Here is a 26,170-nt window from a genome sequence, read left to right on the forward strand (position 1 = left end):
CTGGGATGTCTGAAGACAACTACAGTGTACTTACAAATAATAAATAAATGAATCTTTAAAAAATAATAAAAATAAAAATAAAAAATAAAAATAAAATCAATAAACCCTTTAAAAATAATAAAAACGAGGAAAATAAATGAAGACAAATTAGTAAAGAATCTGAGGTGGAGCCTGAGAGTCCCTGGCTGCCCGCCACCACGGGCTTTAGGCCTGAGGCCACATGAACAAGACGGAAGCACACCATTCCCACTCCTGGGTCTCACAGGCAGCTATGGCCCCTCTTCTACCAACCAGTTCTCTCATGGCTCCCTGATAAACAGGACCCTGGCACTTCCTCTAATTCAGCAAACATACTTATTATCATAAGAAACAAATTTATCCTTGGCATAGTGGCACATGCTTTGAATCCCAGCATCTGGGAGGTAAAGACAGGTAGATGTCTGTGGGTTCGAGGCCAGCTTGGCCTACATAGTGAGTTCCAGACAGTCAGGACTACACAGTGAGATTCTATCTTAGGGGGAGTGGGGACAGGGGAGAGAGAGAGGGAGAGAGACAAGAGATACAGAGAGAGACAGAGACAGAGAGAAACAGAGACAGAGACACACAGAAACAGATAGAGACAGAAAAAGAGACAGAGAGATTGATTCTTCATTGAATCTACTATGGAAACCCTGTGTGAGAGCAGTCACAGAAGGACACCATGTGCAAAGAGAGCTCTCCAAGCACCAGACAGGGTGTGGCAGGAATCAGACATCCATCTGGAATGGAAGCAGGGTAGAGCACCCTGCCAGGCCCTCTCTCACAGCCGAGGACAGCTATCAGGGGGCTGTGTGGACACCCAGTGACTGAGTCCAAAGCACTACTTAAAGTTGAGTCTTTGCTACATACCGGGAACCTCTTGAGACCACAACTCTGGGCAACATGGGACCCGGGCCTCCTACCCTAAAGCTAGTGGGAACATCTGAAGGGTCAATGTCAGGGCAAGTGGTTATGCCTTGGGCACAGGGATCCAGCTCAGACTTGAAGAGCATGAGCTATTCAGCAGCTGGAGAGGGTATGGGAGCAACATCGTCCAGGACTGCACCCACTATTTTCCAAGTTTGCCCCATAGTCTTAGTGTTCCTGTGGTATCAGAGAATCCTGAGGACAGACAAGTTTACACTTGAGCCCTGGGGGAGGGGAGGTACGGGGAGGGAGGGGGGGCCAGGTATTGAAGTGGCCAATCTCAGGCAGGATTGTAACTCTGGATTTGGCATCTAGTAGGCACAGTGAGCTATGTCACTTCTTGCCCTAAGCAGGTATTACTTCTCCCTGAGATGTGTCCCTTCTGAAAGCCAGGGACTCTTGGCCTCCAGGGTCCTATGTTCTGCCTGGTGAGGTTTCCTTAGGGCTTCCAGGGATACCACTGGACCAATCAGATCCTACATTTGTAGAAATTGGAGCCTTGAAAAAAGTAATAACTTTCCCTGAGCCACACTATCAGATAGACTGTCCCACAGCTGGGTTTGGAAGGACAAGCTGGTCTTCTCAGCCTCTTGGTCCTTGGAAGACAGGCTAACAGCTAGACATGAGTCCCCCATGGTGACTAGAAATGACCTCAGGTCATCTTGGTGAGTTATCAGCTCATGGGCATGTGGATCAGGCAGCTGATTCTGATCCTCATCACCTGAACATCTGCCACATTATGGAACAGAGGGCAAGCAATCTGCCCCAATGAGAACCACAGCACTGCTTCTTCCCATCTTCCTCCAGCAAGAATGTTAACCCTGAGACCTTCCATGTTCAGTGAAAGGCAGGGTATGATTCCTCCCTCATGGACTGGCCATCACCATCCAGGAACCCTCCCCAACATGACCACATCTGTGGTATCCAGGACAGAGTCCCAAAGTCACTGTTGCCCTTGGCAGAGATGTGGCCCACTCTCCGACTGCTTCTACTTCAGAGGGCCCAGAACCAGAGGGAAGGTCTTTGTCAGGCTCCTTTCTCCAGACCAGGCTGGGCAGCAAGGTGCACCCACCTACCCATCCTGAAAACCAGTCTAGAGACTCTACAAGGCATGGCAGGTAAGACCATTAGACAGGCTCTATGCCCAGAGGCGACAGGACCAAGCTTGAGCACGGAGTCAGTACAGAAATGTTTAATGGTTGAATTGTACACTGGCTCTGACATATCCAGAAAGGCAACTTTTCATGTTTCAAAAATAGATTTGATAGAAAGACTTACATATTCATAAATAGGTAATGTGAAAATTTCCCCAATGTGCATGGCATCCTTGGGCTGGCAATTCTGCCCCTGCCTAGGCCCTGCAGGGGTGAGTTTGGCTAGAAGCCCACTGCTGGCAGTATCCTGGGACAGGGTAACCCCTCCAGTTGGGGCCTGGAATCCTCTCCTCTAGTACCTTTAGTGGGCAGACCTCACTCCTGCCCCAGCCACCCTAGCCCCACCAGCCCTTCTGTGAGTACTTCCTCCCCAACAGCACCAACCTCCACCTGTTCCTGCTGTTCACTAACTCTTCAAACAAGGGAAGAGATTAAACTTCGGTTGCCCCAGAGGCCCCAGGAGGCTGTTGGCAGCCAGCCAAGCCTGCCCAGGGAGAAGGGAAGCAGCTGGTTTTGTTTCTAGACTCTCGCACTTGCTTATTTTCTGGTCCTCAAGCCCTGGGCACCTTCTGCCAAAGGCCCAAAGGTCTCTCTCTCTCTGAGCACTGTGCCTCAGCAGAGGGCCAGAGCCATGGCACTACTGTTTAGAAGGGATGGCCGCAGCTTCTCCATGGAAGCCAGCTTCAGTCCAGGACTCAGGGTCCTCCCAGGCCACAGAATTTGGGGGTCAAGGGAAGAATTCATCCTTGCCAGGATGCTGCGGATAAGGCCTGTGGCTGAGGAGGGCCTGTCTCCCCTCAAAGATGTGTGTTTTGGGTCACTTGTGGGATTCTGTGCTGTAAGAAGGCAGGTTGGCTGAGAGATCTGGGAGAGGGGTCACGATGGCCCTAGACATGACAGTGAGCAGAGAGGTGGGCAGGCTGTGGAGGCCAGGGTCATCCCCACTGGCTGAGGGCCCTGGGCATGGCCTTCCAGACCTGCACCTGGCAGTGGAACTGGAACCTGCAAAGTGAGACAGTAGGGTGTTTCCATGGTAGGGTTGGGGGAGTGCAGGGCTCAAGAATGACTGGCGCTTATGCTAAATTCTTAGGGTAGGGCTGCTCCTACTTTTAAGGGCACAGGGCAGGGCCTCATCCACACTCAGGGATTGTGAAAGGGAAGTGAGGTTATCTTCCTGTGATAGGAGAGAGAAAAAAAAAATCTTCCTGGTTGCTGGGTAAAGAAGGCTCCCTGGCCAAGCAGGGCTGACTGAGTGCTGCTCTACTCCAGGTTAGGCCTTCTGGCAGTCTTCTAAATTCAGCCCTCATGGTGTGGTGACCCCAAACCACAACATTATTTTCGTACCTACTGAACTGTAATTTTGCTAATTGTGAATTGTGATGTAAGTATCTGCATTTTCTAACAGGCAACAACCCTTGTGACAAAGTCTTTTGAGTCCCCTCAAGGGGTCGAGACTCACAGGTTAAGCAACACTGCCTTATGAGCTTCATGCCCTCCAGCCCTTGGAGGCTGGCAAGTGGGCTCGTGGCCCAGGGTGGCACGTGAGCCCCATCACCAGTCAGTTGCCATCTTGTGAAAGAAAGGGTAGAGCTCTGAAGCAAAAGGCCTCCGACCTCCCTCCTCTAGGCCCTAAGTACAGAAGAACCCTAATGTCCTGCTGGGCTCAACACTGGTATCGCTAAAGAGCAAGGCTTGCTGGGTAGTAGTGGGTAGCTATGGCAGGTCAGTATCCAAACTCAGACAGACAGACACATCCTAAAAGTGGGACTTCTATTTGAACACCAGACTCGGACCTAAGACCTGGCAAACTCCCTCACCACCCAGCAAAAGAGCAGAGCCTTGAGAGAGGCCAGGGCTGCCTTCCTGACTGGCCCTGGAGACATTATAACCCCACAGGATCTTCTCATGGAACCACAGGTGCCAGATGGCTCTGGAAACCATGTGCAGTGCAAGGGGCACTCTCAGTGTTGGGTACTATCCACCCATGGGTGGGGTCAGGCTCTGCAGGGAAGGGGTCAGGGAAGGAACCAGCTCTCCCCGAAAGGAGTTTGAGCCAACTGAAACCAGCAAGCAGAACCCTCTCAACTGCATCAGGCCCAGGAAAGGAAGGCAGTCAGCTGTTTTCTGAGAGGTGACCCCTGTGAAAAGGTCATTGCCACCCCCCAAAAGGATCATGTCTTACGGGTTAAGAAAGACTTATAGGCTTCATGGTGTCCAGCCTTTGGGACCATGCAGTTCCAACCCTGTACAGCCACAATGGTCCCCACCTGAGAAGCACTCAGGCCACCTTCCATCCCATCAGAGCCAGGCTCAGCTAATGCACAGGCTGCCTCCTACCTGAAGAGGCCCAGTGAGTGGAGCCCCGTTTATCTAGTTCACCACAGTTCTGTCTCCATGGGCTGCTGCGTAGTTGTTGCAAAGTGCTGCTTCCCGCCCTGTGGCCAGATCTCCCTAGGAAAGGTGCTGACAGACCAGAATGCTTGAGATGGGAGGCAAGGGTAGGATGCCAGCGGGAGGGCAGAGGCAGGGCACAACTCCTTCTGACCCCAGCAGGAAGCACCCATTAAGGCAGGCAGATCTCGGGGCAGTGGGCGCTCATCCTTTTTGCTTTGAAAGTGTAAACCAGACCAGGACCACAAGGAACTAGAAGCTCTGGACAGTGGCAGGGAAAGCTTCTCTATATGTGGATGTCAAGGCTGTTGTCCACAGGGCCCTCAACCTCAGGGACACACCAGAAACTGCAGTTTCGTTGTTTTCATGGCTGAGGACTGAACTCGGGGCCTGGTGTGTGCTAAGCATGTGCTCTACCTACCCGCGAGCTGCCTCTTACAAGCTGCTCCTTTTTCCTTAAACCTTCACTTTCCTATCTCACCCCTCAACCACACTGCAAGATTAGCTGCTTTTGCGACCTGACTGGCAACATTTTGGGCCTTAAGCCCAGAGACAGTTCCCAGTTGGCCCCTGGCCATGACCCTACAATTGGGTCAGTGAAAATGAGATGATACATGGAAAAGCAGAAACATCTGAGAGGTCTTGGTATGGCAACAAGCCAGGCCCAGGGAGCTTAGAGCTCCAAGCTGGCAGTGAAGACAGAGAAGCTGATTCCACCTGGTGAGCTCAGGCTTCCCTGGAACAAGGCTCGGCACCAGTCTGTTGGTCTAATTGATGTGCTTTTTACACTTTGGTAAGAGGCAGGAGAATGACCTGGAAGAACCTGGGGTACCAGCCACATCCCTGGAGAGCAGCAACTCGCTGCACGTCTGCAGCAGTCAAGGCAGGAGAAGTCAAAACCAGCACAAGGAGGCTGGGCAGCACAGCCAGCCCATTTCCCACCACAGTCTATGCTGGAAGGCTCAGGCTAGTCCTGGAATGTGAAGAACATGGAGGGAGCAGATGCTGGCTGGTGGGATGGTCCACATTCTGCCCTGGGCCAATAGCCCTCTACACAGGATACCCTGCATCACATCTCCCTTCCTACCTAGCATCCAGGCCAGGGGTGCAGAATCCATCTAGAGAAGCCAGTGCCCTGGAGGGCTGACTCTGAAGGGTAGGGCTTGACAGGCTGGAGACAAAGGAGGAGGGGAGGTCTTCGCCTGCCTGCCCTGCCCCCCCAGTCAGCACCCACAGCCCCAGCTCTCCACAATGTCCTTGCTGTCCAGCTGGATGTGGTCAGTGCTCTTCTCACTGAACATGGGGCCTCCGTGCCTCATGATGAGTTCCGTGGCTACTCTGGTGAAGGCCTCCTCCACGTTGCTGGAGTCCTTGGCAGAGGTCTCGATGGCACAGAGGATGTCATAGTGTTCTGCCAGGCTCTGTGCCTCCGCCAGCGGGACCTCCCGGAAATCAGCAAGGTCTGACTTGTTCCCTGTGGAGAAAGGCCAAGTAGAGCATGGTAGGAACCCACAGGTGCCAGGCCTGCACACTCCTACCCAGCAAAGCTACATTAAAATCCCCAGGCATGCACGCCCCCTTCCCCAGCTCCAGGGTAACACTGCTAGGTGTTAAAATAGTCCCTTTTAGTTCAACCTTTTGAAAAATGTTATGTACATGGGTGTTTTTCCCTGAGTGTATATCTTTGAACCACATGGATGCCTGGCAGTCACAAAGACCAGAAGATATTATAACCCCTGAAAGTGGAGTTATAGATGATTTGAGCCAAAATGTATGTGATACTAGGGAAACTCAGGACGTGAGGGAGTGCTCAAAACCACTGAGCCATCTCACCAGCCACTATTTTAATCTTTTTTAAATTTATTTTTTGGAGACAGATAGAGCTGTGGATGACTAGAACACCCTCTGTAGACCATGTCTGGCCTTGAACTCAGAGAGACCAGCTTACTTCTGCCTCCTGAATGCTAGGATTAAAGGCGAGCACCAGCACACCCAGCACATTTTAGCCATTTGTAACAAGAGTTTGCAGCCAGGCCATGGAGGCATGCACCTTTAATCCCAGCACTCAAAGATGACTGAAGAGGCAGGTGGATCTCTGAGTTTGAGGCCAACCTGGTCAACTGAGCAACTTCCAGGACATCCAAGGTAACACAGAGAAACCTTGTCTTGAAAAAAACCTAAAATAAATAAATAGATTAAGAGTTCTCACTATGTTACCTAGGCTAGACTTGAAATTGTTGACTATAGCAATCCTCCTGCCTCTCAGCCTCTTGAGAGCTAAGACAAGTGTAACCACCAAGTCAGGCTGCCTTTATTTTAAAGCTCTTATTTTCCGCTGGCAGGATGGCTCAGTGGCCAGTGCTTGCTGTTAAGCTAAGTAACCCGATTCAATCCCCAGTGCCTACATGCTGGGAAACGGGCTGCAAGTTGTCCTTTGGCCTCCCTGCATGTGCTCTGGCATACGTATGTGTGCCCACATATGTATATACCAGATAGATGACTGATAGACAGACAGACAGATGTAGGAAGGTAGGTAGATAAGTAGGCAGGCAGGCAGGCAGATAGACTGACCGATCTTTTTTTTTAATGATTAAAACTCTTATTCTAGGCCAGCAAAATGGCTCAGCAGGTAAAGTCACCATTGCCAAGTCAGTTCCCAGGATCCACTTGGTAAAAGAGGAGAACTGACTCTAGCAAGTTATCCTCTGATTTCTACACATGCACTGCAGCACATCCCTGCGCACTCAGACTACACACGAAATGGAACTTTAAAATGCAAATAAATACATAAATAGTCTTACTCTATGGTGTCTCGTCTTGCTTTCTTTTTATTGCTTTTTTTCCCCTCTGCAGTGCTGGGGATAAAACCTATAGCCTCCTGCATACCAGCGAAGTGCTCCACTTCTGAGCACCAAACCAGCCACATTGCCTCCTCTGAGCATGAGAAGCTGTGCTGTCTGCAGAAACACCACGCCTTACAGCCAGATGATCTGGCTCACAGAGGCTGCAGAGCCAACCCTAGCACCTTTCATGCCTTCCAATCTCAACCTGAGTCTAACTTTGAAACTGACGAAGGGAATGAGGATCTACAAGCTCCTAGTTCAACTTCCAGCTCTTTTCTTGTTGGAACTCAGCCAGTCTCTAGGCAGGCTTACCCTGTACTGGAAAAGAAAAAAGGGCAAAGCAGAGATGAGGCTTGCTCCAGACCCCACCAGCCACTATCCCTAGCTCACCAATCAGCAACTGCACGATGTTGGAGCCCGCATACTTCCTCACATCCTCAATCCAGTGAGGCACTGACAAGAAGGTGCTCCTCTTGCTGATGTCGTATGCAAGGATGGCTCCATTGGCACTTCGGTAGTAGCTCTGAGTGATGGTCCGGAACCGCTCCTGGCCAGCTGTGTCCCAAATCTGCAGCTGAAGGGATTGACCCAACAACACGTGTCAAAGGAACAGGAAGGGCAGCCCCACAGACCCATGCCCAGAACAGTGTGTTCACTAGCCTAAAGGTAGATCAAAGCAACAGTCCTCTGTCAGCCTTAGAAAGACTGGACTTAAAAAGACCCAGCCTGGAGAGATGGCTAGGAGGTTCAGAGTGGTTGCTGTGCAATTCCCAAGGACCAGAGCTTAGGTCCAAGCTCTCACCTACAAACCAGGCCTCCCACACACAGCTGGAACCTCAGCTCTAATGGGGCAAACAGGATCACTGAAGCTTGCTGGCTTCTAGCCTACTCAAGAAAACTTAAGTTCCAGGTTCAGGGAGAGACCCTGCCACAAAGGAAATAGATGGGAAGCAAAAGGAGGTTACCCAACTTCTTTCTCTTCTGGCTTCTGGATGGGGGGGGGAGAGAGACAGAGAGAGAGAGAGAGAGAGAGAGAGAGAGAGAGAGAGAGAGAGAGAGAGAGAGAGAGAGAGAGAGAGAGAAAGAAACAACTCAAGAGATCCAGTATGAAGAAGAAAAGAGAATGGGATGGGGGATACGGGGCAGGTAGGAAGCTGCCTGCCTCACAACTCTAGGATCCCTCAGGACAAGAGGCAATTCTGAACTGCATCCTCCATGGACTGGCTCTCCCCTTTAACCCTAATTACAGCTGCAGATGCTGACCACCCGGGGTCTAGAGGTGAGGAATTGGCTCCAAGGCTGCACGGAGGCTATGCATTTGGGTCTTTTCTCCTGCAAGCTCACTGGGTCCTGGTCGTTTATCATTGGACCTTATGATTCCACAGCTGGTGATGAGGAAGCTGGACTGGGCAGTGTGCCTGCTGATCCACCTTGGCCAAAGCACCAGGGTGAAGGGCCTTTCTCCACCATTTACTTGTTCATTTAACAAATGTTAATGCCTATGGCAGGCACCCTGCTGGACTGGGCAATGGAGAGGTAGTGTGTGCATGTGATGATCCCTGCCAGGGATAGCTAAAGAACAAATGACCAAGAAATCTCTATAGTTGATAAGATAGTCATTATTTAAAAATCCAAGGAGACTGACAAATCCCAAGCAGAAGAAACACAATAAATGGTAGTGGCTCATAGCCAAAGTGATGGCGGGGAGGGGTGGTGGGGGACAGAAAACAAAAACAAAATACTTAAACCTATGCTTCTTCCTGGGTCACGCAGCAAGGCTTCACTTCCCTTTTCATTCTAATGAACTCTCAGTCAACGCCTCCACAGAGCAGCCCCAGCTACTCCCTTACCCCAATTTCTTTTTCCGTTCTTTTTGGACAGTGTTGGGAACTCAGGGTCATGCACACACAGGCAAGTATTCTACCACTGAGCTACAGTTCCAACTCAGACCCCAAGTAAACACCCTTTGCTATACTTTACAATCTGACATAACAGACACACAGATACAGAGACAAACACACACAGATACACACAGACACTCAGACTCACAGATACATAGACACATACACACAGACTCACAGACACAAAGATACATAGACACAAATACACACAAACAGATACAGACACTCAGACTCACAGATACATAGACATATACACACAGACTCAGATACACAGACACATACACACTGCCACTGCCCCACCCTTCATGTGAGTCCCATTAGGACAGGCCTATGTCTATCTGGTTTTCTATTCTCAGGTCCTAGCATGTGCCTAGCATTAGAAGGTATCCAATACTAACAAAAATCGGAGGAACAGGTGCCGTATCTGTCCCAGGAGCCTGGCCTGTGATCAGACTCTAAGCCCCAGTTTCTGACAGCTAACTGCGGATCAATTTGAGTGTTATGAAAGCTGAGAGGCTTTTTCACTGCCAAGATCAGCCTCAAACTGCCAAAAATACCTACCAAACTGACGTGGAGGCCCTGCAGGGCTTGGTGCTGCACTCTCTCACCTGCCACACCCTGCCACACTCAGCCTTTCCCAGCCGAGCCTTCTTAGACAGTACCTGACCATTAGGAGAAATCCTCCAGGCTGCTGATATCTAGAGTTATGTCCATTAGCAACTGTGGGGCCAGAGCACTTCTGAGTCCCAGTGAAGTTAACACCGGATTCCCAGAACACACATGCTCATTTAAGAACAAAACCCAAAAAACATTGCCTCTCTGCTGCCACTTCTGGTCCCTTCTTTGGCTCTGTAATGGGAAGACTGGGAATCACCATCCTTGGTGGGGTGGGGCTCCTGATCTCTTTTAAGTTCCACACTTAATGACTCTCAGCCAATGCTGGCCCACAAGTCTCCATGAGCCCCTGCTGAAGCAATGTTCTCTGTACCATCTGGTCCTACCTTAGGATAAGACTCTTCTACCCATCCTTTATCACCGTGGGCCGCGCTCCCTAACACTCATGCCCCAGCCCTAAGCAGAAGTAACTCCTGTTCTTGTCTCTCTAACAACTCATGCCATAGAACAACTATCTATTTACCAATTCTCCATCAAGATGACTTTAGGAGCTAGGCAAGGAACATCAGCCACAGCAACACACACACACACACACACACACACACACACACACACAGCAGGGGCTGCAAGCTGCTTTCCAGGGACTCATGGCTCACAGTCCCACTGGGTAAGTCACATGGCTGCAGTAAATCAACCCTGTTTATTAGGTTAAAAACATCGCTGGAAGTTCAGTTCCAGGACCTGTGTCCTGTCCTGTCCCTCCCAATGGAAAGGGAGCCTGTCCTGAGTAAGCAGACAGTGGAAAGTTCCAGCCTTCTTTGCCTTAGAAGAGAACCTTGGAAAAGTTAGTTCTCAGGGCAAAACTCGAGATGGTCAGGCTGACCCAAATACAAGTTCCTGAGCTATTTTTTATGATGTCTTGGGACGTGAGTCAAACCAGGTGGTAGTGTCTGAGGGCTCCTCCTCCAACCAGCCTCCTCTGCTGTGCTGTGTCCTCTAGGGAAGAGCTTAGCTGCAGGTTCTCCAATGCTGCAAAAGCCCCAGTGTGTTACACTAACCGTCAAAAGGCAAGAGTTATTCCAAGGGAAATGCAGTGGTGAGCAAGTTCAACCTGTTATCTGGCATCCTGCTTTGGAAAAGGGAGTGAGTAGGTGAAGAAAGTTCCTCTGGGGCTGGCATGACAGCCGCACAGCAAGCCAGGGACCTGTGGCTCCAGCTTCAGTAGCCAAAGGCTTCCGTCTCCAGGTCCTGAGGCTGGAGGCTCACTGCTCTGGGTCTTAATTGGCAGCCACTGTAACCCGCGTCTCCCACAGCTTGCTTTATACTCCTTAGTGAAATTCAGTATCCGAGACAGGGTTTCTCTATATAGCCCTGGCTGTCCTGGAATTCACTCTGTAGACCAGGCTGGCCTCAAACTCAGAAATCTGCCTGCCCCTGCCTCCCAATTGCTGGGATTAAAGGCATGCGCCACCACCGCCCAGCTTCTCAGGAACTCTTTAGCCACCCTCTTACTGCTCCTGCAATCACTGCTGCCATAGCTTTGGGTTCTATCCTTGCCTCTTCATGTCACCATCACAATGATAATGGCCAAAAGAAGGTAAGAAAAGTGCCTTCAGGAGATGCCTTGCATTTGACCTAATGCTGCAACCCCAGGGTTCAGTACAAGAGAGTGTCCTGCAGCTGAGTGTAGAGTGAACTGAACTGACTTCTTATATAGCCAGAAAGGTGCTGTGCCAAGGATATCTGCACCATGATGGTGTGGTCCTTCAAACAAATCAAGGACCATGTGTGCCTCAATCACAGGTCTACTGTTGAGTCACCAGTGGAGTGTTCCCCTGTCCTGTGTGGAAATGACTGCTTGTGATGGCAAAAGTCTAGTACAAGCTTTTTGAAGCACTCAAGATGGGGGTGATGACTTAGGAGTTTGAGGTCTGCTTAGGCAGCCAGCAGCTATGGCTGCTGTATGGCTTCCTCAAGAAATCCATGAGGCCAATCAGAGCCATCGACTTGGCTGATAATCTTCTGCTCAAGGCAGACAGGGTACCAGGCAAAGTTTAATAGCTATCAAATCATGTTGGCCCCTATGGTGGTTCAAATAGGTTTGGCCTCCATACTCTCATGTGTTTGAATGCCTGGCCCATAGGGAGTGGCACTATTGTGAGGTGTGGCCTTGTTAGAGTGGGTGTGGTCTTGTTGGGGGGAAGTATGTCACTGTCAGGCTGGGATTTGAGGTCTCCTATGTTCAAGCTACACCCAGTGTGGAACACAGTCTCTTTCTACTCCCTGTGGATCAACATGTAGAACTCTCAGCTCCTTCTCCACACCATGTTGGCCTACATGCTGCTGCCATGCTTCCCACCATGACCATAATAGACTAAACCTTTGAAACTGTAAGCTAGCCCCAATGAAATGTTGTCTTTTATAAGAGTTGTTGTGGTTATGTCTCTTCACAGCAACAGAACCCCTAAGATAGCCCCCAAATCTTAACTTATTTAAAGGAAAAATAAACATTATAAAAGGGTGTCTATCATTATCATTGATAGTTCGTGGGCTTAACTCTAACCCAGTGCCCAGAGGCAAGTCTCAATCTGACAAAGAACAAGTGAGGAAAAGAAAAGTAAGAATGCATTGGCCTGAGGACTGAGGGCTGAGGACATCGTCAAGGCAAACAAACGGGTTGAGAGGAGTCACTGTCAGAGGGTTATGGACCGCCTTTGCACTCAGAATTCCTCCCAGCCCCTCAACATGGTTTGTCAAGGCACAACATCAGGAAGTACTTTAGTCCTTGCAGTAATGTGGCTCCTACATGGGAGCTCGTGGCAATGCCAAGAAGGATGTGGCCATGTGACTCGGGGCAGCTATTCCAGCCTTCCGCAGGTTTCCTCACCACACTCTAGACGGCATCAGCCCATCTCACAGTCATGCTAAGATATCCAGGCTGGCCTCAAGCCCTCTATGTAGCCAAAAGTAACCTTGAACTTCTGATCCTTCTGTCTCCATCGTCTCTGAGTCTCAGGATTACGGGCATGTGCCATCATTCCTAGTTTGATTCAGTGCAGGGGACAGAACCATGGCTTCCTGCCTTGCAGCATGTCCAGCCACAAGATTACTCCTTCCATCTTCAGCGTCGCAGGAGAAAGGCTGTGCCAGTGGAATTCCCAGCCTGCAGCCCTAGTCCCTTACTGTGTGCAAGGCTCCTATAGTATATGGAAAGTTTTTTTGGTAAATCTCCTCAGTGAGATAACATCTCCCACAAGAATCAAACCCTTGCCTGAATGTTCATGACGTGTTTGCCTTTGGTAAACAAGGCCCTGCCTCAGTTGCCCCCTTCTTCCCTTCCTGGAAGCTCAGACCACCCACCTACTACTAGCTATAGGAACACAGCAATAAGAGCCTGGAATACAAGATCCCTCCCAGGCATCTGGCCCAGTTCAGATGGGCACCACTGGACCAGGACAACACCCACCAGACGGGGCTGTCTGTTCCTCATGTGACTGTGCCTATCAGGAGAGCCTTTTGTGACAAGGGTGGCATTCTTAAAATGGAGGCCATGAGTTCTGCCCTCACTGGCCCTCAGAGTCTCCACAGTTAAGTCTCTAAACTCACCTCTCTCTATTACCAGGCAAGGTGATTTGTCTGTTTGTTTCTAAATAGGGGATGGGGAATTAAGCTAAGACTTTGTGCATGCTTTACCCCTAAGCTGTATCCTCTATCTCCGAGCTGTATCCTCTATCTCCGAGCTGTATCCTCTATCTCCCCGGCCTTTTTATTTTTCCAGACATCCCCAGTTGAATGCAACACATCACAAGCTCAACTCTCCCTACCTCTTAGCCACCCTCCCTGTACCCTGGCACTCTGGTAATAAGACAGTGACACCAGCTTGGGATCTCAGCTCCGCCTTGGGTCCTTCTGTCCTCCCCCATATCAACCCTCAGAACGCAGTGCCAACTGTCTCCCAGGCCTCCTAGAAAACTTCCTGCTGCCCTCAGAACACAGTGGACACAATGCCAACAGGACCAAGCTGGTGTGGGAGCAGTCCATGGCCTCGTCTCTCCCCACTCTCAAGCTGTATCCACGCCTTTTAGCACACATACAGCCATGGCATCTGAAATCCCCTTTGTCCCCCCTCTTTAGGAATGAAACTCCTCCATTTTCCAATGCCTCCCTCAAACCTCCTATCTCCCAGACAAGGAGGACTGCAGGTTCCTCTGGGCTTGTCCAAGTACGTAACACATATCCCCATGAGTCTGCAGCAGCTATAGCCACCACGGGGCCCTGCACTATAGAAGCTATCTTCACTCTCAATACTCTGCCCTGCTGTGGTCCCGTTTGCACCAGGTATGTCCACTGCCTGGCTCAGAGTCCCAGCCACCAAAGTGACAGAATTAAGTATTGGGTGCTATCTGAGATGAGGCCTGAAGAAAACAGACTGTCTCTGCTGTGCCTTTGGCAAACAAGTCCTGCCTCAGTTGCTCAAAATGGGCTGACTACTTCCATCACCCCTTCTTCCCTTCCTGGAAACTTGGACCAACCACCTACAACCAGTCATGGGATCATGGCATGGAGGGAAGAATGTGGAGAGCAGGATCCCTCCCAGGTGCCTGGCCCAGTTCAGTTGAGCACCATGGGACCAGCACTCCCATTAGAGGTGGAGCTGCCTGCTTTGGGACTTAGACCACACTGTCTGAGAGAAGGCAGGTAGGTACTTACGGAACCATGAGCAAACCATGAGCCAGTCACAGGAGAATTACTGTCCTGATTCCGAGGCTCAAGTCTAAGCCTCTAGTCAACAAGCACAAGGAATCCACAGACCACCAGCTAGCTCCCAAGGAGCTTCCCCGTAGCTCTATGTCAACCACCTACTGCTCCATCAATAGCCTGAAACCTTGGAAAGATTTCTTTCCCTTCAGAGCTTGGAATGAAACCTTGGGCCTTGAACAGGCCAAGCACAGACTCTAACAAGTAAACTACCCCGAAGGCCATGGGCCTCAGCATGCCAAGAAACAGTCAGAACTATAGAGTTAGGAGTTTACCCTGGTACTTCAGTAAGAAAATTATTTTTTCTGTGTAATTTCTTCTATGTATCTCACAGAAACTTTCAGGTACTTCCTACAGTTTTTTTCTACATATTTCAGCTAAATACAAATATATCAGATATTAATAAATCATAATTATCAAACTGATGTTTATTCTGACAACTGTAATTTTTTTTTTTTTTGGTCATGAAATTAGTATACCTAAGTGAGGAGGGAATCAGTTTCTCATTCAAACTATACAAAGAGTATTTCTAACTTTAAAAAAATATTGTGTTGGAAAATTTAGGTCAGTGGTAGACTGCTTGCTTTCTGTAGCATGCACAAGGCCCCACACTCAATTCCTAGCACTACAAAGTTAAATTTTTAAAAAGTAATTTGGAAGCTGGCAGAAGAGCTTAGTTAGGCCTTGTATTTGATCCCCAGCACCAAAAGCTCACCCAGCCAGTTTCTACACTCCTCGGCCATGACAATGGCAATGGAGCAGTTATCTGGTGTGCAATGACAAGAATTCTTTCAGGGGTTGGCTCAGCACTCTCCTAGATGGCAAACTGCTCCCAGGGACTGACACCCGTGCTGTTACAGTTGGACTATTAGGTGCCCCCAAGGCCCACGTGTTAATTGGATGGTGACCAACCTATGGCACTAACGGTAGGTGGAAGAATTTTAGAAAGTGGAACTTGGTAGAAGGAAGTTGGATCACTGGGAACATGGTACACGTACACACACACACACACACACACACACACACACACACACACGCACACACTGGTGTTTTGCCTGCATGTCTATATGAGGATATCAGATCCCATGGAAGAGGCAGAAGTAAGCTGCCATGTCGTTGCTGGGAATTGAACCCAAGTCCTCTGGAAGAGCAGCCAGTGCTCTTAAGGGTTGAGCCATCTCTCCATCCCTGAGGACATGAACTTGAGATCTCTCTCTTTCTCAAGTCTTCTTTAGTTCCATGCTCTCATGATGCATATGGGTTACCAGCCCAAAGCAGCCATAGAAGAGAAACCACAGAAGAGCCTCTGAAAGTGTCACCTAAAGTAAGCCATTCTTCCTCTGATTATTTGATTGATTGATTTTTAGGTATTCTGCTACAGTGATAAAAAGCTACCCCAAGCCTGTGGGCTGGAGGTCAAACTGGTAGGTCTCACAAGTCAAGATTTATTTAGTTCCCTTAAAAAGCTGCCACTTCAAAAATCAAAAGGGCCAGAGTGGCCTAGTGTTAAGAGCACTGGCTGCTCTTTCATAGAACCAGGTTCAATTCTCAACAACCACAAGCTGCTCCTAACTGTCTGTAACTCCAGTTCCAGGAATATCACACCTGCTTCTGGCTTCTGCAGACACCAAACATGCACATCATAAACATACATGCAGGTCAACATTTACACATAAAACAAGATATTTTTTTTTAATGTAAAAAGAGCCAAGTACAGTGGAGCATGCCTTTCATCCTAGAACCCAAGAGGCAGAGGCAGGTGGGTCTCTGTGAATTCAAGACCAGCCTGGTCTATACAGCAAATTCCAAGACAGCCATAGTTACATAAAAGAGAAACCCTATCTCAAAAAATAAATAGATAAAAATAAAGAAGAAAGGAAAAAGATGAGACACATTTAGCAAACACCTATCACAGCCTACCACGTGTCAGAACCGTCTTCAGGACCCGGGTGCACCCTCTAACATAAAGTGAACCACCTGGCAATTCTTACTTTTTATAGTGCTGGGAATGGAACACAGGGCAGGCATACCAGGCAAGTAAACACTCTACCAATGAGCTATAACTCCTAGCACTGGTTCTATTTGTTTGGTGGGTTGTTTAGTGTTTTGTTTGTGCAGGAAAGGTCAGTGGAGAACTTTTGGGAGTGAGTTCTTTGTTCCCATCATGTGGGTCAAACTCAGGTTATTAGATATGGTGGCATGTACCTCTAACCACTGAGCCATCTCATAGCCTCCCATCGGCTGCTTTCTGAGACAGGTTTTGAACTTACAACCCTCTTGCCTGAGGCTTATGGGTAGCTGAGATCACGGGCTTGTGCAATCAGACTTGATAAGCATCCGTTTTTAGGTTGTTACTTGTGTTCATGATCAAGGATGCCATCCCAAATACAGAACGTTCAACCGGCTACAGTGACCCATGCCTTTAATCCTAGCTACCTAGGGGCTGAAGCAGGACAATCCCTTGAGCCAGAGAGTACCAGGCCAAGCTAGTAACATAAATCTTGTCTCAAAATAAAGCTGGGTGTGGTGGTACAAGCCTTTAATCCTAGCATTCTTTAGGCAGAAGTAGGCTGATCTCTTATACTGCCAGTGCCAGGCCAGCCAGGGCTACCAAATAAGACCCTATCTTTAAATAAATAAATAAATAAATAAATAAATAAATGTCATATACATACATACATATATATATAGACAGACAGGGGCTAGTGAGATGGCTCAGCAGGAAAGAGCACTGACTGCTCTTCCGAAGGTCCTGAGTTCAAATCCCAGCAACCACATGGTGGCTCACAACCATCCGTAATGAGATCTAAAGACCTCTTCTGGTGTGTCTGAAGACAGCTACATTATACTTACATATAACAATAAATAAATCTTAAAAAAAAAAAAGACAGTCAGAGACAGAGAGGCACAGAGAGAGATAGAAAGAGTGCAAAAACATATACAGGTGTGACTAAAGGTTAGCCACGTGACTGAATTTTTGACATCACAGCTTAGAACTTAAGTGTTTTGATGGGGGCTGTCCCTTTCAGAGTGGGCTCCTTTAACTGGTAGTTCTGAATGTTCAATTGGCCACAACACTATATCCAGAGTTCTTTTTGAAACCCTATACTTTCCTCTATTGGCAGTCTTCAGGGGTAGATCTGACCATAACAGACAGGGAACGGGCTGCGAGGGCTTGCCATTGTGTCAGTAGTTAACTCTGGTCCAAAATGAAGCTTGATGCCAACAAGGTGGCTCAGACCAGCATAAGAAGGCTGAGACAGGAGGATTATAACATTGAGGTCAGCCTAAGCTACATAACAAAAATTAAATTAAAAGAAAAGGAGAAGGGGTGCCTAGCTCGTGCAGGATCCTGGGTTCAATCACCAGTACCAAGTGTCAAACAGCACACTGAGGACTGGCTCGCCCACTTTCCATCCAGGAAGGAGAGGTCTCTGAAACAAATTGATGTAATGAAGGTTGAAAAGGCCAGGTGTGGGTAGGTTCCTAATCCCAGCTCTAAGACAGGAGGGCTGTCCCAAAGGCAAGTACAGGCCAGCCAGGGTTACATAATGAGACCCTGTCTTAACCAGCGACAACAAAGAAGATATTAAAGGGGATTTAAAAGGCCCTTCCTCGTGAACTTACAGCAAGCAGCCCATGGTTTCTTATCTAGCAGGATTTGGTTGGTTTCTAATGCAACGTGAATAAAGCATTTTGTATTCAAACATTAGTCTCCAAGGCAAGTTTTCTTTATTCACAGTGGCCATTTTCAACACTGCCCAATTCAACTGAACAAGCATTTGTTTATAATAAGTATCTGGTGTTACAATGCTGAAACAATACTGCTCATCAAAATGTACAATGCAAGTAATCTATGATAACCAGATTTTATTTCTATTTTTTTATTTTTTATTTTTGGTTTTATGAAACAGAGTTTTTCTGCATACCCCGGCTATCCTGGAACTCACTCTGTAGACAAGACTGGCCTCAAACTCAGAAATCTGCCTGCCTTTGCCTCCCAAGTGCTGGGATTAAAGGTGTGCGCCACCACTGCCTGGCTATTTTTTTTTTTTTAATTTTTAAATAACATTTATTTGGGAGAGGAAAGCACCTGTGTGCAGCACAGCCAGTGAGGAGGTCAGAGGATAATGTTCAGGAGTTGATTCTCTCCTACCCTGTGGGTCCCAGGGACTGAACTCAGATTGTCAGACTTGGCAGCAAGCACCTTCACCCACCGAGCTACCTCACCAGCCCCCTGACCAGATTTTTACACTGATCCCCACCTCCCTCACTTGTTGCTCTTGTGCACTTGCTACCAGTGGTGGAGGCACTAACAGTACAAGGACAGAAAAGCTCCTGACTAGCAGCTGAAAGGCTAGGCTCCCGTTCTAGATGTCCACATCCAGGCTACCTCTCCTCCTCCCCTTGTACAGTGGAGACACACACACACACATATACACACATAGAGGTGCAACAACAATCAAATGGAACATTTTGTGAGAGGATAAGGTACATATATACGCAAGCGCTGCCCCTCCTGCTACTGACCTTTAAACATGTCTCATGCCCAAGTGCTCAAAGAAACCTCGCAGGAGCCAGATGCAGTAGCTGACACCCAAAATACCAGCACTTGGGGCATGCCTCCTGTGGGGAGGCAGAGGATCACAAGTTCGAGGTCATTCTGGGCTACAGGGTAAGACTTTTATCCAAAAAAAAGAAAGTGGCGAGGAGGGAAGGAGAGCAGAGGGAAGCAGGTCAGTGACAAATTAGCTGAGAGGCCGCCCTTCCTGACTCTGAGAGGTACTTCCTCTCCTAGACATGTACAGAGCATCACTTCCCATTGTGCTGACAATCTGGTAGAGCAAGGTCTGTAAGGGGGATGAACTTAGAGATGGTGACTTAGAAGAGGAACCATCATCTGCCCAAGACAATATGTGCTTGCTTCTATAGCTGGCCTGTTCTCCTGTTCTCAATCAATCTCAATCTCTCTCTCCCTCTCCCTCCCCCTCCCCCTCCCGCTCCCTCTCCCTCTCCCTCTCCCTCTGTCTCCCTCTCCCTCTCCCTTGGTCTCTCTCTCCCTCTCCCTCTCCCTCTCCCTCTCCCTCTCCCTCCCTCTCTTTCTCTCTCCCCACCCCCCACATGCGCACTGCCTGAGGACAGTAAGAATCCTCAGGAGGCAAGGTTTAGTTTACAATGAGGATGGTGGCCATCAGTATCAAGAACAGATTTCTTCATAAAATCACCGTGACCTAGAACGTCTCTTATCTAATAGTCCTTTTGCTATTTCTGAGCAGAACCGAAAAGTCAAATTGATTTTTATCTGAATTACTAGTAAATGCACAGACACAAAATCAGAACCTAGACTAGAAAAACTGGGAAGCCAAACAAAAAATTCTGGGTTGGGAGTGTAGCTTAGGAGCACACTTGTCCGGAGTGCATGCGGGCCCTGGGTTCCATCATCACCACTAACACACAAACACACAGACACATAGACACACACATACACACGCACACGTGTCCTTTTAAACCTTTCCTATCCCTACTTGGGAAGTGACAGGAGGAGCCATGAAAACAGAAAACACTTCTGAGGCCAAGAACAGCTCAAGTCAAGGACAATGAGCTAGAAGCCCTGGTCCTAAGGCTCTTCCATGAGGAGGTGTGGCGGTGTCTCCCCCAAGCGGCCAGGAGGCTTGATGGAGCCATGTAAAGGGATGAAATCCTAACCAGGCTCCCTGTACTCAGGGGCCTGTGTGCCTAGTGATCTGCACAGCCAAGTTTGCATAACAGGCCTTTGTGTGCCCACATAAAGGAAGTGAGAAACAGTAGGATTGCACTCAGGGCTTAAAGCTGAGCTTTCCTAGGGGGCAGTGCCACAGGCAGGGTGACCATTCCTACTCATCAGAAGCAATGATAAAGCAAACCCTTTTACTTGTTTGCATCATAAATCTTGGCCTTATTTACAATATACTTGGGGGATTAAAGAAAAGTAGGTAGTACTAACTGTTTTTTGCTTCTTGGGTTCAGGGTAGCTTGGAGAGTAAAGGAGTAAGGGCGACTTCCCTGTGTGTCTCTTTAAGTCTTTGAATTCTTGTAATTTGAATCATATGATTAAATCATCTATTTAAAAAGAAATTTTTTTCTAGGAAGGGGTGGCAAGATGGCTCAGTGAATAAAGGGGCTTGCTGCCAAGCTTGGCAACCTGAGTTCTATCTGAAGGACCCTCACTGTGGAAGGAGAAAAGGGACTCATGTAGGTTGCCCTGTGACCTCCACAAGCCTGCTGTTGCACAAGTGCATGCACGTGTGTGCATATACACACACACATATAATAACAATAGTAATAATAATGCATTTAAAAGCATAATTTTAAAAAAAAGCAAGCCAGGAAAAATTTAAGTGCTTTTAAACATGTCCACAGTTTTTCAACACCCTTCACAAGTAGGTGAGTGGTCACTAGTCCCATTTCCAAGATAAAGAGGCCTGAGGCTACCAGAAAGGACTCCCAACAGCCTAGACAGAAAGAAGACCAATGCCTTCAGACTCTCCCACCAGAAAGATAAACAGCATTCAGATTCATGTGCTATGTCCAGTCCTCAGACCTAAAACAAACCCTGGAGGGACCTCAAATGACCACTCAAAAAGGCTTATGAACTTCCACAGCACCTTGTGAGATCTGAGGGGGCTATTTTTTTAAAAAATTTATTGTGTGTCTATACATGCCATGTGTCACACGTGCATGCACATGCCATGGCACATGTGTGGAGGTCAGGGGTCAACTTTCAGGAGTCTGCTCTCACCTCAGACTCTGGGTTCAGGCAGCCAGGGCTTTTCCTTGCTGAGTCATCTGACCAGCCTGAACGGCCCTATCTCGATGTTCCTATTAGCTGATAAAACACCCTGAAATATTCTGGGGCCAGCTCTTATTGAAAATGTTTATAAGATTCCTAAGTATAAAAATTGGTTGTAGTGATAAATGTCTGAAGCCCCAGCATTTGGAAAGTAGAGGCAAAGGATCAGAAGTTCAAGGGTATCCTCGGCTACATAGCAAGTTTGAGGCCAGCCTAGACTACATTAAGTTCTATCTTTTAAAAAAAGAGAGGAGTGGGGAGAGAAGAAAAACAAAACAAAACAAACCAGCCCAAGTGCATACTCTGTTCTCAGTGGGTCCAACAGTTCATCAGGTTCATCAGCCTCAGAACTTTGGAACGACCTTTCCAGGCAGAGGGAATCCGAAAGTAAGCACTGTACCCAGAAGCCAGCCAAATCCAGAGTTCAAATCCTGATTCTGCCCCCAACATATAGGAGACCTCAGGTGAACCAGTTACTTCATTTGCCTTGGCTTCGGCTTCTTCTTTATAAATATTAACCAGTAAGCAAGCATACAATGAGCATATGTGTATGACACTGGCCAAAGGGATCTGTGTCTTTAAGGGGCTTATCTTCAACAGGAAGAGACAAACAATCCAGGTCCTTTCAAGTACAGGTAAGTGCTGTAAGCACATAGACAATAAGGAAAAAAGACCTGAGAGGTCAGGAGACGACTCTGGGAAAGCAGTATTCACACTAGAACCTGAATAATACAATATCAGGCACACGAGGATCCAAGGGACACAGTGTGACAAGGGGAGACATATGCAAAGGCCATCCAATCCTGGAATATTTAAAGAAGGAGGCTATAGAGGTCAGAAAACAGGGCTGGAGAGACAGGTCCATCTCTTCATGTAGAATGAATGGTTATAACGGGAAGTAAGTATAGAAAGAAAGAACTTGATTGAATCTGTTGTTTTCAGCTTTCCACTATAGCAGAACTCTCTATACAAACAAGTAAGACTGAAACACAGAACTGAATAAGATAGTTTTGCTCTGACAACTGAAACACAGAACTGAATAAGATGGGTTTGCTCTGACCGGTCGGTGGGGAAGCAGAGCCTCTGCCTTCTTGCCCTTCCTAACTCACTCCTGGGAACTTCCCACCTCAGCAGAGCTAGAGCAGCAGCTGGCCTGTCTCTAAGGTTCCTCAAACTCTTACAAAGCCCAGATCAGGTGGGAGACAGGCTTCCTTGTACAGCTTATGCAAAGAGCCCTAAGTTCAACCCTCAGCACCACAAAAAGAATAATTATCAGTAACAATGGCCTCCAGTCTGTAGAACACACCATTAAACAGCTGACTCACAACAGCTTATAGAAAGGACAAGCCACACAGCTTTGAGGTATTACCACACAGACGCAGCTCGGCTAGTCCCAGGCCCTCCAGGCTGCCTCCTAAGAGGAAAAGCTAGAGCGACCATAAGGAAAGGAAATAACAAGCTGCACAGTAGTGGATTGCATAACCTAAGCTCAAGTGCACAGTCCATCGGGGCTGCACTAGGTGACAGGCTATCTCCACAGGTAAACAGGAATATTGCCCCCTCTGTGACCAGTCAGCACAGAGATCCACGTATGCTGGGCACAGGCCAACAGCTTTCCAAAAGGAACTCATGCTCCTTATGTTTCTGTTTTCACACTGCATTATCAGAGGGCACCAACTTGACCATGGACATACCCCACCCGTGACAGCCCTTCCCTGGCCACCTGCTCCAAAGGGATGGTCCAGAACAACTAAACCTGCCTGCCAGCTCTTGGCCCTTTTCCACCTTAAACCTAAAAGACCGTTGAAAACCTTGCTAGCAAATCTCTAGAAGCACAGTGGTCATAAAAATGATTGTTGATTTGCTTTTTTTTCTTTCTACACGATGGGACAGGAGAGAGAGGCAACACCCAGAAATTATCCCAACTTTAAAGAAACAAAGAACTAAGTATCCCAGCCAAGGGCAACAGAGACCAGGCCTACAGCCACCCAAAAGAGCAGAGAGCCACAACTGCGACAGGGTCAAGAGACTCCCATCCCCAGGCTTCACTTCCTGAAGACACAGGACAGCCCCCACCCACCTCTCTTTAAAGCTGTCTTGAAGATCCTTGTGAACCTGAAACCGTGAAAAAAAGTAAAGAAAAGGCAAAGGATTTCTGTGGGGTGCAAGTCAGGAAAGTTACAGAGAGCCCCTGTGTGCAAGAACAATGCTGGGTCCTGTCCAGGATGCTACCGGTTTTTGTGTTTGTTTGTTTTTTTAGGGAGGACAGACACCTAGGTTAAGAAACTTGATTTCATTCATCACAAATATTATTTATCAAATCATTGCCAGGACATTGTGGCAACCACATCCTGCTGTTTCTGCTGGGGTCATTGCCAAAGTTTGCTTCTCTCCCCCACCTTCCGGTATCTGCGATGAAGTTTTCGGTTTCTATCAACCCTTAGTCGGGGAGGCCCCCCACCCCCACCCCCACCCCGCGCTGGCCCTGGTGGAGTCGAGTTCCACCAGCAGGTCGGTAAAAGAGACTGCGGGGAGGCGTGGCCAGGGAGTAAATTCTGACAAAAACTTTTGGACCTCCGGTCCTAGCAGCCACTACTTCCTGGTCCCTCCCGGTCACGGGGATGTCGTTATTTGGCTGAGTGCTCCCCAGAGGGCCGCACAGGGAAGGGTCTGTTCCGGCATGCGTGGCGCTCACGGAACAGCCCGCAGGTTGCTTTCCACCGCAAGTTGATTCGGAGTCCCCAGGCTGTGAGACGTGGGGACGGGAGTGGGGTGCGGGCTTCCTCCTCCACGCTCTGGCCGCCCACTGTCACCACTCCCAGAGCCCAAGGCGGTGCTTTCGGACCTGAACCCAGCGCGGACATCAAGGCCCAAGCCCGTTCCGAAAGAAGGGGAAGCTGAAGGGCTGGCCACAAACCGCCCGCCGGTAGCAAAGCAGCGGGCCGCGCCGCCTCCCACCTTGACCCGCTTGCCCTGGATCTCCAGCGTCTTCATGGTGAAGTCGACACCGATGGTGCTGCCCTGACGCGCGGAGAAGGCGCCGGTCTTGAAGCGCTGCACCACGCACGTCTTGCCCACGCTCGCGTCGCCCACTAACACCAGCTTGAACAGGAAATCGTAGTGTTCGTCCTGATCTCCCGGGCCAGGGCCCGCCATGGCTCCGCAGGAGTCCTGGGACGCAAGGGCCCGGCTTTGGGCTAACGACAGCCGCGGGCCGAGGTCGGTGTGCCCTAGCCGGCCGGCCGCCGGGCTACGTGGAGCAGCCCCGGCACCTGAACGAGCTGCGCGGCTGACCGATCGACGGCCCCGCCCCGCTCCGCTCCCGAGTCCCGCGGACTCGGCTCCGCCCGGGAGCACACCACCCGGCCCTCCGCAGAGCTCTCTGCCAGCCGTCGGTGCTGCGCCGGCCCAGGGCTACCTCAGGCCCGCTCGGGCACCGCCTTCAGGGCGGGGCGAGCCTCCCTGACTCCCCAGCACCGCCCATCTCCCGCCACTCCGCGTCTGGGTCCTGCCCCTGGGAACGCCCAGTCTCCCCCTCCCGTCACCAACGCCTCCTAGCCTGTCGGTACAGTCCCGACCCCCGACCCCCGAGACCCCCAGTACTCCCTCTAGGCTTCTCACCTCCCGGACCCTTCTCCGAGCACCGCCCGCACCCCACCACGGCCAAAGCCTCCTACCCTTCTCTCAACACCACCCTGATCCCGCCCTCAGCACCGTTCTTTCTCACTTCTCAGCACTTCACTAACCCTGACTTAAGCCTGGTGCGGATCCGCTGACAACACTGCGGTGATCCTCTATTTGGTCCTGACCCCGCCCTTAACACCTCTTACCCCGCCCTAATCCTCTGGAGTCCGTTTTAGCTTGGACCTCGCCTTAGGCACTGCGTGCAAGACGGAAATCCACCCGCACCTTTTCATAGCCCTGGAGCTCACTCCTCCCTAACGCCTCTCAGCTCAGCTCTCCACCCGTCTTCAACTCTGCTTCAGTCGGCTGCGCCCCCACAGCAGGCTTTGGCCCCTATCATGACCAGTTCACCATTCCCTAACCTCTTCCCCTCCTCAGCCGGGTCCCACGTCCACCCCTCACTGGCTTGCCTCCGTCCCTCCTGGCTTGCACCCAGTAGGGAGCAGGCAAGAGGCCTCAATAGGGTAGTTCTGGGGCAGGGGACAGCTATGGCTGACAAAGGGCTGATGAGGCAGAACACACCTTAATGTTCCCTCTTCGGAGAATCGAAAGCTCTGGTGACACACAGCAAAGGCAGCTAGCTTCCCTTAGGTGAAAAATGAAGAAGAGAAGAGGAAATGAAAATCCTTGAGGGCAGAATGGCCCAGAGTCGCACTTGGAAGAATGAAAGTGCAGACAGGAGTCCAGCCAAACCTGGGCTGGCTGGGAATAGGAGTCCAGGTCGCAGTTAAGAAGCACAAGGAAAACCTGTGAGCCAGCTAGCTTCTAAGTTTGGCCTGGGAAACCAGAGGTCAAAGAAATGGGACCCAGATGTCTGTTAGCAATTTGAACTAGATCAAATAGGCCCCATCCCTAAAAATGAGAGGAAGCTGAGAATATTCTAGCTTCTTTGGACAGCCCTCCCTTAGGCCCTGCATGGCTATTTGATTCGATAATGGCTGTTGATAATGATAATGGCTGTTGAAAGCCAAACACTGTTCTAGTGCCTTGAGATTCATCCATGAATGAAAGACAAAATCCAAGACAAAACCCCAAACTTCCCCAGTAGGG

At 49.3% G+C, this 26,170-nt stretch overlaps 2 protein-coding genes across 3 annotated transcripts in view; both read right to left on the reverse strand.

Annotated features, from left to right (window-relative positions):
• Nucleotides 1–2,122: 2,122 nt before the first annotated feature.
• Rab43 (RAB43, member RAS oncogene family) lies at nt 2,123–25,841 on the reverse strand. 2 transcript variants are annotated; one of them, XM_031382480.1, is made up of 3 exons: nt 24,395–24,949; nt 7,724–7,907; nt 2,123–5,964 (listed from the first exon to the last, which is right to left on the reverse strand). In XM_031382480.1, the coding sequence occupies exons 1-3, from the start codon at nt 24,590–24,592 to the stop codon at nt 5,714–5,716; spliced, it is 633 nt and encodes a 210-aa protein (XP_031238340.1). In that variant the 5' UTR covers nt 24,593–24,949; the 3' UTR covers nt 2,123–5,713. The 2 variants fall into 2 exon arrangements, with proteins under 2 accessions (XP_031238340.1, XP_031238341.1); XM_031382481.1 differs by lacking the exon at nt 2,123–5,964 and having other exon boundaries at nt 7,771–7,907; nt 24,409–25,841.
• The window catches only part of LOC116099210 (pre-mRNA-splicing factor ISY1 homolog), a 45,659-nt gene continuing 27,320 nt past the window's right edge, over nt 7,832–26,170 (reverse strand). Inside the window, exon 12 of the mRNA XM_031382479.1 lies at nt 7,832–7,907. The gene's annotated coding sequence lies outside the window, so the exon portion shown is untranslated. The remainder of the gene's footprint in view (nt 7,908–26,170) is intronic.

Source organism: Mastomys coucha, unplaced genomic scaffold (assembly GCF_008632895.1).
Source record: "Mastomys coucha isolate ucsf_1 unplaced genomic scaffold, UCSF_Mcou_1 pScaffold20, whole genome shotgun sequence".
In the NCBI taxonomy this organism is placed as follows: domain Eukaryota; kingdom Metazoa; phylum Chordata; class Mammalia; order Rodentia; family Muridae; genus Mastomys; species Mastomys coucha.